General features: G+C 50.5%; 1 protein-coding gene across 1 annotated transcript in view; it reads left to right on the top strand.

The window, feature by feature from the left end:
- Positions 1–12,575, top strand: part of LOC120747902 (E3 ubiquitin-protein ligase BRE1B-like) — a 40,464-nt gene that overhangs the window by 19,998 nt on the left and 7,891 nt on the right. Inside the window, exons 7-10 of the mRNA XM_058424384.1 lie at positions 2,728–2,845; positions 4,476–4,625; positions 9,819–10,031; positions 11,210–11,335. Of these exons, the coding sequence (XP_058280367.1) occupies positions 2,728–2,845; positions 4,476–4,625; positions 9,819–10,031; positions 11,210–11,335 (607 nt within the window). The remainder of the gene's footprint in view (positions 1–2,727; positions 2,846–4,475; positions 4,626–9,818; positions 10,032–11,209; positions 11,336–12,575) is intronic.

Genomic DNA, 12,575 nt, shown 5'->3' with positions numbered 1-12,575 from the left:
TTTGGAGCAAAATTGAAGGGGGCGGAGCAAAAAAAGAGGCGTGTCCAATCGAATATGCAAATGAGATGCAAATGAGATTGGAATCTTCCCGGGAAGGCGCAGTAGAACCAGAAGGAATTTAAATTAAGGGTGGAAAATTTGGGATTTTTCACTGCAAATTCTTGGGAAAGTGGAGCAAAAATGAAGGGGGTGGAGCCAAAAAAGGGGCGTGTCCAATCAAATATGCAAATGAGATTAAAATCGTCCCAGGAAAGTGCAGTGGAAGCAAAAGGAGATGACGTTTAGGGTGGAAATTCCGGGTTTTTCACGGCCGATTTTTTGGGAATTTGGAGCAAAATTAAAGGGGGCGGAGCCAGAAATGGGCGTGTCCAATCGAATATGCAAATGAGATGCAAATGAACCCCCCAGGAAGGCGCAGGAGAACCAGAAGGAGATGAAATTTGAGGCTGATTTTTGGGATTTTTAGAACCGATTTTGAGGGGATTTTTGGCGCGAAATTGAAGGGGGTGGAGCCAAAAAAGAGGCGTGTCCACTCGAATATGCAAATGAGATGCAAATGAGATTAAAATCGTCCCAGGAAAGCGCAGTGGAAGCAAAAGGAGATGACGTTTAGGGTGGAAATTTTGGGTTTTTCACGGCCGATTTTTTCGGGAATTTCGAGCAAAATTAAAGAGGGCGGAGCCAAAAAAGAGGCGTGTCCAATCAAATATGCAAATGAGATGCAAATGATCCCCTAGGAAAGCGCAGGAGAACCAGAAGGAAATGAAATTTGAGGCTCATTTATGGGATTTTCAGAACTGATTTTTGGGGATTTTTTTGGAGCAAAATTGAAGGGGGCGGAGCCAAAAAAGAGGCGTGTCCAATCAAATATGCAAATGAGATGCAAATGAGATTGAAATCTTCCCAGGAAGGCACATTAGAACCAGAAGGAATTTAAATTAAGGGTGGGAAATTTGGGCTTTTTGACTGCAAATTCTTGGGAAAGTGGAGCAAAATTGAAGGGGGCGGAGCCAAAAAAAGAGGCGTGTCCAATTAAATATGCAAATTAGATGCAAATGAGATCAATATCTCTTCAGGAAAGCGCATTAGAACCAGAAGGAAATTAAATTAAGGGTGGAAATTCCGGGTTTTTCACGGCCGATTTTTTCGGGAATTTGGAGCAAAACTGAAGGGGGCGGAGCCAAAAAAGAGGCGTGTCCAATCGAATATGCAAATGAGATGCAAATGACCCCCCAGGAAGGCGCAGGAGAACCAGAAGGAGACGAAAGTTGAGGCTGATTTTTTAGGATTTTCAGAACCGATTTTTGGGGGGATTTTTGGAGCAAAATTGAAGGGGGCGGAGCAAAAAAAGAGGCGTGTCCTATAGAATATGCAAATGAGATGCAAATGAGACTGAAATTTTCCCAGGAAGGCGCAGTGGAAGCAGAAGGAATTTAAATTAAGGGTGGAAAATTTGGGATTTTTCACTGCAAATTCTTGGGAAAGTGGAGCAAAAATGAAGGGGGCGGAGCCAAACAAGGGGCGTGTCCAATCAAATATGCAAATGAGATGCAAATGAGATCAATATCTCTTCAGGAAAGCGCATTAGAACCAGAAGGAAATTAAATTAAGGGTGGAAATTCCGGGTTTTTCACGGCCGATTTTTGGGGCATTTTCGAGCAAAACTGAAGGGGGCGGAGCCAAAAAAGGGGCGTGTCCAATCAAATATGCAAATGATATGCAAATGAGATTAAAATCTTCCCGGGGAAGCGCAGTGGAAGCAAAAGGAGATGACGTTTAGGGTGGAAATTTTGGGTTTTTCACGGCCGATTTTTGGGGGGTTTTCGAGCAAAATTAAAGGGGGTGGAGCAAAAAAAGAGGCGTGTCCAATCAAATATGCAAATGAGATGCAAATGAACCCCCCAGGAAGGCGCAGGAGAACCAGAAGGAATTTAAATTAAGGGTGCAAAATTTGGGAATTTTTCGCCGCAAATTCTTGGGAATTTGGAGCAAAAATGAAGGGGGCGGAGCCAAAAAAAGAGGCGTGTCCACTCAAATATGCAAATGAGATGCAAATGAGATCAAAATCTCTTCAGGGAAGTGCATTAAAACCAGAAGAAAATTAAATCAAGGGTGGAAATTTGGGTTTTTCACAGCTGATTTTTGGGGGAATTTCGAGCAAAATTAAAGGGGGTGGAGCCCAAAAAGAGGCGTGTCCAATCAAATATGCAAATGAGATGCAAATGACCCCCCCAGGAAGGCGCAGGAGAACCAGAAGGAGACGAAATTTGGGTCTGATTTATGGGATTTTCAGAACCGATTTTTGGGAGATTTTTTGGAGCAAAATTGAAGGGGGCGGAGCCAAAAAGGGGGCGTGTCCAATCAAATATGCAGATGAGATGCAAATGAGATCGATATCTCCTCAGGAAAGCGCATTAGAACCAGAAAGAAATTAAATCAAGGGTGGGAAATTCCGGGTTTCTCACGGCCGATTTTTCGGGAATTTCGAGCAAAATTAAAGGGGGCGGAGCCAAAAAAGAGGCGTGTCCAATCGAATATGCAAATGAGATGCAAATGACCCCCCCAGGAAGGCGCAGGAGAACCAGAAGGAGATGAAATTTGAGGCTGATTTTTGGGATTTTTAGAACCGATTTTTGGGGGATTTTTGGCGCAAAATTGAAGGGGGCGGAGCCAAAAAGGGGGCGTGTCTAATCAAATATGCAAATGAGATGCAAATGAACCCCCCAGGAAGGCGCAGGAGAACCAGAAGGAGATGAAGCTGCTCCTGGACATGTACAAGTCGGCGCCCAAGGAGCAGCGCGACAAAGTGACGCTGATGGCGGCCGAGAGGAAGAGCAAGGCCGAGGTAATTAGCGCTAATTAGCCCTAATTAGCGCTGATCAGGCCGCGATCAACGCCGCCCGCGCGGCGCCACGTTCTGATGAGCGCTTAATGAGCTGTTGTTTGTTAATTAGGGGTTGGAATAGGCGAAGAATGGGATGGAAAAGGGGGGGGGGGTTTATGCTAATTAATGTTAATTAGGGGGTAATTAGCGCCGCTGGAACCACTCCATTCGCACGCAGGTGGAAGTGAGGGGTTAATTAGCTGTTAATGAGTTATTAGGGCTCATTAGCAGCGCAAAAAACGGGGAAAATAGGCGGAAATTGGGGCAATTAGGTGGTAATTAGTGCTAATTGGGTGATAATTAGTGCTGTGGAGTTAATTAATGAATCGGTTTTAATGAATGAGAGCGGCGCCAGAGCCAAAACTGCTCCGGGTCATTAATTATTTCCATCAATTCCCACGGATCAGTTTGTTAATTGGTGACTGATTAATGATTGATTAGCGGCTAATTAATGACTAATTAGTGATTAATTAATCAGCTGGAGGAGCTGCGGGGGCGCTGGAGGAGCGCCAGAGCCAAAACTGCTCCCGGTCATTGATTCCTCCTATAAACATTTAGTGAAAAATCAGGTAATTAGCGATTAATTAATGGTTAATTAGCGATTAATTAGCGGCTAATTAATCAGCTGGAGGAGCTGCGGGGGCGCTGGCGGGAGCTGGAGGAGCGCCAGAAACTAAATTGCTCCTGGTCATTAATTCCTCCTATAAACATTCAGTGATAAATCAGCTAATTAGCGATTAATTAATGGTTAATTAGCGGTTAATTAATGGTTAATTAGTGATTAATTAATGGCTAATTAATCAGCTGGAGGAGCTGCGGGGGCGCTGGCGGGAGCTGGAGGAGCGCCAGAGCCCAAACTGCTCCTGGTCATTAATTCTTCCTATAAACATTTAGTGATAAATTAGCTAATTAGCGATTAATTAATGGTTAATTAGTGATTAATTAGCGGCTAATTAATCAGCTGGAGGAGCTGCGGGGGCGCTGGCGGGAGCTGGAGGAGCGCCAGAGCCAAAACTGCTCCCGGTCATTAATTCCTCCTATAAACAGTGATAAATCTGCTAATTAGTGATTAATTAATGGTTAATTAGTGATTAATTAGCGGCTAATTAATCAGCTGGAGGAGCTGCGGGGGCGCTGGCGGGAGCTGGAGGAGCGCCAGAGCCAAAACTGCTCCCGGTCATTAATTCCTCCTATAAACAGTGATAAATCTGCTAATTAGTGATTAATTAATGGTTAATTAGCGATTAATTAGCGGCTAATTAATCAGCTGGAGGAGCTGCGGGGGCGCTGGCGGGAGCTGGAGGAGCGCCAGAGCCCAAACTGCTCCTGGTCATTAATTCTTCCTATAAACATTTAGTGATAAATTAGCTAATTAGCGATTAATTAATGGTTAATTAGCGATTAATTAGCGGCTAATTAATCAGCTGGAGGAGCTGCGGGAGCTGGAGGAGCGCCAGAGCCAAAACTGCTCCCGGACATTAATTCCTCCTATAAACATTTAGTGATAAATCAGCTAATTGGCGATTAATTAATGGTTAATTAGCGATTAATTAATGGTTAATTAGCGATTAATTAGCGGCTAATTAATCAGCTGGAGGAGCTGCGGGGGCGCTGGCGGGAGCTGGAGGAGCGCGAGCGGCGCGAGAGCAAGAAGCTGGCGGACGAGGAGGCGCTGCGGCGGCTGCGGCTGAGCGAGGAGCAGATCGAGCACCTGCAGCGGCGCCTGGCCGCCACCAAACAGGTGAGGGATGGACAGGTGAGGGATGGACAGGTGAGACAGGGACAGGTGAGACAGGGACAGGTGAGAGATGGACAGGTGAGACAGGGACAGGTGAGAGATGGACAGGTGAGAGATGGACAGGTGAGAGATGGACAGGTGAGAGATGGACAGGTGAGACAGGGACAGGTGAGACAGGGACAGGTGAGACAGGGACAGGTGAGACAGGGACAGGTGAGAGAGGGACAGGTGAGAGATGGACAGGTGAGACAGGGACAGGTGAGAGATGGACAGGTGAGACAGGGACAGGTGAGACAGGGACAGGTGAGACATGGACAGGTGAGAGATGGACAGGTGAGACAGGGACAGGTGAGACAGGGACAGGTGAGACAGGGACAGGTGAGAGATGGACAGGTGAGACAGGGACAGGTGAGACAGGGACACCTGGGACAGGTGAGACAGGGACAGGTGAGAGATGGACAGGTGAGACAGGGACAGGTGAGACAGGGACAGGTGAGAGATGGACAGGTGAGAGATGGACAGGTGAGGGATGGACAGGTGAGACAGGGACAGGTGAGGGATGGACAGGTGAGAGATGGACAGGTGAGACAGGGACAGGTGAGACAGGGACAGGTGAGAGATGGACAGGTGAGGGATGGACAGGTGAGGGATGGACAGGTGAGGGATGGACAGGTGAGAGATGGACAGGTGAGACAGGGACAGGTGAGAGATGGACAGGTGAGAGATGGACAGGTGAGACAGGGACAGGTGAGGGATGGACAGGTGAGAGATGGACAGGTGAGAGATGGACAGGTGAGACAGGGACAGGTGAGAGAGGGACAGGTGAGACAGGGACAGGTGAGACAGGGACAGGTGAGGGATGGACAGGTGAGGGATGGACAGGTGAGGGACAGGTGGGGGACACCTGGGGACACCTGGGACAGGTGACGGGACACCTGGGGACACCTGGGACACACCTGGGACAGGTGAGGGACACCTGGGACACACCTGGGACACACCTGGGACACACCTGGGACACACCTGGGACAGGTGAGGGACACCTGGGGACACCTGGGACAGGTGAGGGGACACCTGGGGACACCGGGGACAGGTGAGGGGACACCTGGGGACACCTGGGACACACCTGGGACAGGTGAGGGGACACCTGGGGACACCTGGGGACACCTGGGACAGGTGAGGGGACACCTGGGGACACCTGGGGACACCTGGGACAGGTGAGGGACACCTGGGGACACCTGGGACAGGTGAGGGAGGGACAGGTGAGGGATGGACAGGTGAGGGGACACCTGGGGACACCTGGGACACCTGGGACACACCTGGGGTCACCTGGGGACACCTGGGACAGGTGAGGGAGGGACAGGTGAGAGATGGACAGGTGAGAGATGGACAGGTGAGACAGGGACAGGTGAGAGATGGACAGGTGAGACAGGGACAGGTGAGAGATGGACAGGTGAGACAGGGACAGGTGAGACAGGGACAGGTGAGAGAGGGACAGGTGAGACAGGGACAGGTGAGACAGGGACAGGTGAGAGAGGGACAGGTGAGACAGGGACAGGTGAGAGATGGACAGGTGAGAGATGGACAGGTGAGACAGGGACAGGTGAGAGATGGACAGGTGAGACAGGGACAGGTGAGAGATGGACAGGTGAGACAGGGACAGGTGAGAGACACCTGGGGACACCTGGGACAGGTGAGATATGGACAAGTGAGGGATGGACACCAAACAGGTGAGGGACAGGTGAAACAGGTGAGAGATGGACAGGTGAGAGCGGAACACCTGGGACAGGTGAGACGAGCGAGGGGACACCAGACAGGTGAGACAGGGACACCTGGGGTCACCTGGGGACACCTGGGACACACCTGGGACACCCCTGGGACAGGTGAGGGGACACCTGGGGACACACCTGGGGACACCTGGGACATGTTTGGGACAGGTCAAGGACGCACCTGGCACAGGTGACACAGTGAGGGACACAGCTGGGCACTGTAACGGCGGCCATTTTGTGTCATCTCTTAATGGCAGCCATTTTGTGTCATCTCCTAATGGCGGCCATTTTGTGTCATGTCCTAATGGCGGCCATTTTGTGTCATTCCTCAATGGCGGCCATTTTGTGTCATCTCCTGGTGGCGGCCATTTTGTGTCATTCTCCAATGGCGGCCATTTTGTGCCATCCTCTAATGGCAGCCATTTTGTGTCTTCTCTAATGGCGGCCATCTTGTGTCATCTCCTAGTGGCGGCCATTTTGTGTCATCTCCTAATAGCGGCCATTTTGTGTCATCTCCTAGTGGCAGCCATTTTGTGTCATCTCCTAATGGTGGCCATTTTGGTCCATCTCCTAATGGCGGCCATTTTGTGTCATCTCCTGGTGGCGGCCATTTTGTGTCATCCTCTAATGGCGGCCATGTTGTGCTATTCTCTAATGGTGGCCATTTTGTGTCATCTAATGGCAGCCATTTTGTGTCATCCTCTAATGGCAGCCATTTTGTGTCATCTCCTAATGGTGGCCATTTTGTGTCATCCACTAATGGCGGCCATCTTGTTTCATCACCCAATGGCAGCCATTTTGTGTCATTCTCTAATGGTGGCCATTTTGTGTCATTCCCTAATGGCAGCCATTTTGTGTCTTCTCTCATGGCAGCCATCTTGTGCTATTCCCTAATGGCGGCCATTTTGTGTCATTCCCCAATGGTGGCCATTTTGTGTCATTCCCTAATGGCGGCCATTTTGTGTCATTCCCTAATGGTGGCCATTTTGTGTCATTCCCTAATGGCGGCCATTTTGTGTCATTCCCTAATGGTGGCCATTTTGTGTCATTCCCTAATGGCGGCCATTTTGTGTCATTCTCTAATGGCAGCCATCTTGTTTCATCCCCTGATGGTGGCCATTTTGTGTCATCCTCTAATGGCAGCCATCTTGTGTCATCTCCTAATGGCAGCCATTTTGTGCCATCTCCTAATGGCGGCCATTTTGTGCCATCTCCTAATGGTGGCCATTTTGTTTCATCACCCAATGGCGGCCATTTTGTGTCATTCTCTAATGGCGGCCATCTTGTGCCATCCCCTAATGGCAGCCATCTTGTGCTATTCCCTAATGGTGGCCATTTTGTGTCATTTCCCAATGGCAGCCATTTTGTGTCATTCCTTAATGGTGGCCATTTTGTGTCATCCTCTAATGGCGGCCATCTTGTGCTATTCTCTAATGGCGGCCATTTTGTGTCATCTAATAGCAGCCATTTTGTGTCATCCTCTAATGGCAGCCATTTTGTGTCATTCTCTAATGGCAGCCATTTTGTGTCATTCCCTAATGGCGGCCATCTTGTTTCATCCCCTGATGGCAGCCATTTTGTGTCATTCCATAATGGCGGCCATCTTGTTTCATCCCCTGATGGCAGCCATTTTGTGTCATCTCCTAATGGTGGACATCTTGTGTCATTCTCCAGTGGCGGCCATCTTGTGTCATTCCCTAATGGCGGCCATCTTGTGTCATGTCCTAATGGCGGCCATTTTGTGCCATTTACTAATGGCGGCCATTTTGTATCCACTAATGGCGGCCATTTTGTGCCATCTCCTAATGGTGGCCATTTTGTGTCATTCCCTAATGGTGGCCATCTTGTGTCATTCCCTAATGGCGGCCATTTTGTGGCATCTCCTAATGGCAGCCATTTTGTGTCATCTCCTGGTGGCGGCCATTTTGTGTCATCTCCTGGTGGCGGCCATCTTGTGTCATCTCTTAATGGCGGCCATCTTATGTCATCTGCTAATGGCGGCCATTTTGTGTCATCTCCTGGTGGTGGCCATTTTGTGTCATCTCTTAATGGTGGCCATTTTGTGTCATTCCCTAATGGCGGCCATCTTGTTTCATCCCCTGATGCTGGCCATTTTGTGTCATCTCCTAATGGTGGCCATCTTGTGTCATCTCCTAATGGCGGCCATTTTGTGTCATCTCCTAATGGTGGCCATCTTGTGTCATCTCCTAATGGCGGCCATTTTGTGTCATTCTCTAATGGTGGCCATTTTGTGTCATCCCCTAATGGCGGCCATCTTGTTTCATCCCCTGATGGCAGCCATTTTGTGCCATCTCCTAATGGCAGCCATCTTGTGCTATTCCCTAACAGCAGCCATTTTGTGTCATTCCCCAATGGTGGCCATTTTGTGTCATTCCCCAATGGCGGCCATCTTGTGCCATCTCCTAGTGGCGGCCATCTTGTGTCATCTCCTAATGGTGGCCATTTTGTGTCATTCGCTAATGGCAGCCATTTTGTGCTGTTCCCTAATGGCGACCATCTTGCCTTGTCCCCTGATGGCGGCCATCTTGTGTCATCCCCTTACACCTTGCCTTACCTTCTGATGGCAGCCATCTTGCCTCACCCCCTAACGGTGGCCATCTTGCCTCACCCCCTTCCACCTTGCCTCACCTCTTGACAGCGGCCATCTTGCCTCATCCCCTGATGGCAGCCATCTTGCCTCACCCCCTTGTACCTTGCCTCACCCCCTAACGGTGGCCATCTTGCCTCACCCCCTTCCACCTTGCCTCATCCCCTAACGGCAGCCATCTTGCCTCATCCCCTGACGGCCGTCATCTTGCCCCATTCCCCGACGGTGGCCATCTTGCCCCATCCTCATACACCTTGCCCTGCCCCCTGATGGCAGCCATCTTGCCTCATCCCCTGACGGCAGCCATCTTGGCTCATCCCCTGATGGCAGCCATCTTGCCTCACCCCCTTACACCTTGCCTCACCCCTGATGGCAGCCATCTTGCCTCACCCCCTAATGGCGGCCATCTTGCCTCACCCCCTTCCACCTTGCCTCACGTCTTGACAGCGGCCATCTTGGCTCATCCCCTGATGGCAGCCATCTTGCCTCACCCCCTTGTACCTTGCCTCACCCCCTAACGGTGGCCATCTTGCCTCACCCCCTTATACCTTGCCTCACCCTCTGATGGCACCCATCTTGCCTCACCTCTTGACAGCGGCCATCTTGCCCCATCCCCTGACGGCAGCCATCTTGCCTCACCCCCTAATGGCGGCCATCTTGCCTCACCCCCTGACGGCAGCCATCTTGCATCACCCCCTTACACCTTGCCTCATCCCCTAATGGCGGCCATCTTGCCTCACCCCCTGCTGGCGGCCATCTTGCCTCACCCCCTTCCACCTTGCCTCGCCCCCCCCGACGTCGGCCATCTTGTTTGCGGCGCAGGAGGAGGAGGCGCTGCTGTCGGAGATGGACGTGACGGGCCAGGCCTTCGAGGACATGCAGGAGCAGAACCTGCGGCTGCTGCAGCAGCTGCGCGAGAAGGACGACGCCAACTTCAAGCTGATGTCGGAGCGCATCAAAGCCAACCAGATCCACAAGCTGCTGCGCGAGGAGAAGGACGAGCTGGCCGAGCAGGTGCTGGCCCTCAAGGCGCAGGTGAGGCCGCCGAAAAGCTCGTTAATTAACGATTAATAGCCATGAATTAGGATTTAATGGCCATTAGGGGCATTTATTAGGTGTTTAATAGCTGCTAATAGGTGTAAATGGGTGGCTAACAGTTACTAATAGGTGTTAACAATGCTTTAATAATTGTTAATAGGCATGAATGAGTAACTAATATTGTTAGTAATGATTAATTGCCATTTAATAGGTGTTAGTGGCGTTTATTAGGTTTCTAATAGTTATTAATGGTGTTCTAATAATCATTAATAGCTATTATTAACTCTGTGAGGAGTTGGCTGAGCAGGTGCTGGCCCTCAAGGCGCAGGTGAGGACTCCGAAAAGCTCGTTAATTAACGATTAATAGCCATGAATGAGGATTTAATGGCCATTAGTGGCATTTATTAGGTGTTTAATCGCTGCTAATAGGTGTAAATGGCTGGCTAATAGTTACTAATAGGTGTTAACAATGCTTTAATGATTGTTAATAGACATGAATAAGTAATATTGTTGGTAATGATTAATTGCCATTTAATAGGCGTTAATGGAATTTATTAGGTTTCTAATAGTTATTAATGATGTTCTAATAGTCATTAATAGCCGTTATTAGCTCTGTGAGGAGCTGGCCAAGCAGGTGCTGGCCCTCAAGGCGCAGGTGAGGCCGCCAAAAAGCTCGTTAATTAATGACTAATAGCCGTTAATTAGGATTTAATAGCAATTAATTGCTTTCATTAGGTCTCTAATAGCCATTAGTAGCCATTAATGGCTATTAAGAGGTGTTAATGATGTAATTAATTAACAACTGATAACACCTGTGCAGGTGGAGGCACAGCTGCAGGTGGTGCAGAAGTCCAAGTACCCAAAGCACGGCCTAATAATGACCCAATAACTCCTAATAAATCCCTAATAATGCCCTAAAAACGCCATGATTTTGCCTATTAACGAGCCAATTTCGCTAATTACCGATTAATTAATGAATAATGACTCACCTGCGCAGGTGGAGGCGCAGCTGCAGGTGGTGCGGAAGTCCAAGAACAAAAATCAGAACTTAATAATGACCTAATAACTCCTAATAAATGGCTAATAATGGCCTAAAAACCGCCATAATATTGCCTATTAATGAGCCGATTTCGCTAATGATGGATTAATTAATAATCAGTGACTCACCTGCGCAGGTGGAGGCGCAGCTGCAGGTGGTGCAGAAGCTGGAGGAGAAGGAGCGCGGCCTCCAGAGCGCCCTGGGCGCCGTGGAGAAGGAGCTGAACCTGCGCTCGCAGGCGCTGGAGCTGCACAAGAGAAAGGTGAGGGGGGGACAGGTGAGGGACAGGTGAGAGATGGACAGGTGAGAGATGGACAGGTGAGACAGGGACAGGTGAGACAGGGACAGGTGAGACAGGGACAGGTGAGACAGGGACAGGTGAGAGATGGACAGGTGAGACAGGGACAGGTGAGAGATGGACAGGTGAGACAGGGACAGGTGAGACAGGGACAGGTGAGGGATGGACAGGTGAGAGATGGACAGGTGAGACAGGGACAGGTGAGAGATGGACAGGTGAGAGATGGACAGGTGAGAGATGGACAGGTGAGAGATGGACAGGTGAGACAGGGACAGGTGAGACAGGGACAGGTGAGACAGGGACAGGTGAGGGATGGACAGGTGAGAGATGGACAGGTGAGAGATGGACAGGTGAGACAGGGACAGGTGAGAGATGGACAGGTGAGACAGGGACAGGTGAGGGATGGACAGGTGAGAGATGGACAGGTGAGACAGGGACAGGTGAGAGATGGACAGGTGAGACAGGGACAGGTGAGACAGGGACAGGTGAGACAGGGACAGGTGAGAGATGGACAGGTGAGAGATGGACAGGTGAGAGATGGACAGGTGAGACAGGGACAGGTGAGAGATGGACAGGTGAGAGATGGACAGGTGAGACAGGGACAGGTGAGACAGGGACAGGTGAGAGATGGACAGGTGAGACAGGGACAGGTGAGACAGGGACAGGTGAGACAGGGACAGGTGAGAGATGGACAGGTGAGAGATGGACAGGTGAGACAGGGACAGGTGAGACAGGGACAGGTGAGAGATGGACAGGTGAGAGATGGACAGGTGAGAGATGGACAGGTGAGACAGGGACAGGTGAGAGATGGACAGGTGAGAGATGGACAGGTGAGAGATGGACAGGTGAGACAGGGACAGGTGAGAGATGGACAGGTGAGAGATGGACAGGTGAGACAGGGACAGGTGAGACAGGGACAGGTGAGAGATGGACAGGTGAGACAGGGACAGGTGAGGACAGGTGTACCCAGGTGCCCCCAGCTGTGCCCAGGTGCCCCCAGGTGCCCGTCCCCGTCCGCAGGCGGTGGAGGCGGCGCAGCTGGCCGAGGACCTGCGGGCGCAGGGCGAGCACGTGCAGGCGCGGCTGCGGGAGCTGCAGGTGTGCCCAGGTGTACCCCAGGTGTGCCCAGGTGTACCCCAGGTGCCCCCAGGTGTATCTCAGGTGTACCCAGGTGCCCCCAGGTGTATCTCAGGTGTACCCAGGT

The sequence above is a fragment of the Hirundo rustica genome, unplaced genomic scaffold, assembly GCF_015227805.2.
Source record: "Hirundo rustica isolate bHirRus1 unplaced genomic scaffold, bHirRus1.pri.v3 scaffold_281_arrow_ctg1, whole genome shotgun sequence".
In the NCBI taxonomy this organism is placed as follows: Eukaryota; Metazoa; Chordata; class Aves; order Passeriformes; family Hirundinidae; genus Hirundo; species Hirundo rustica.
The sequence above is the reverse complement of the archived record's forward strand: the minus strand, read 5'-3'. Positions and strand labels throughout refer to the sequence as shown.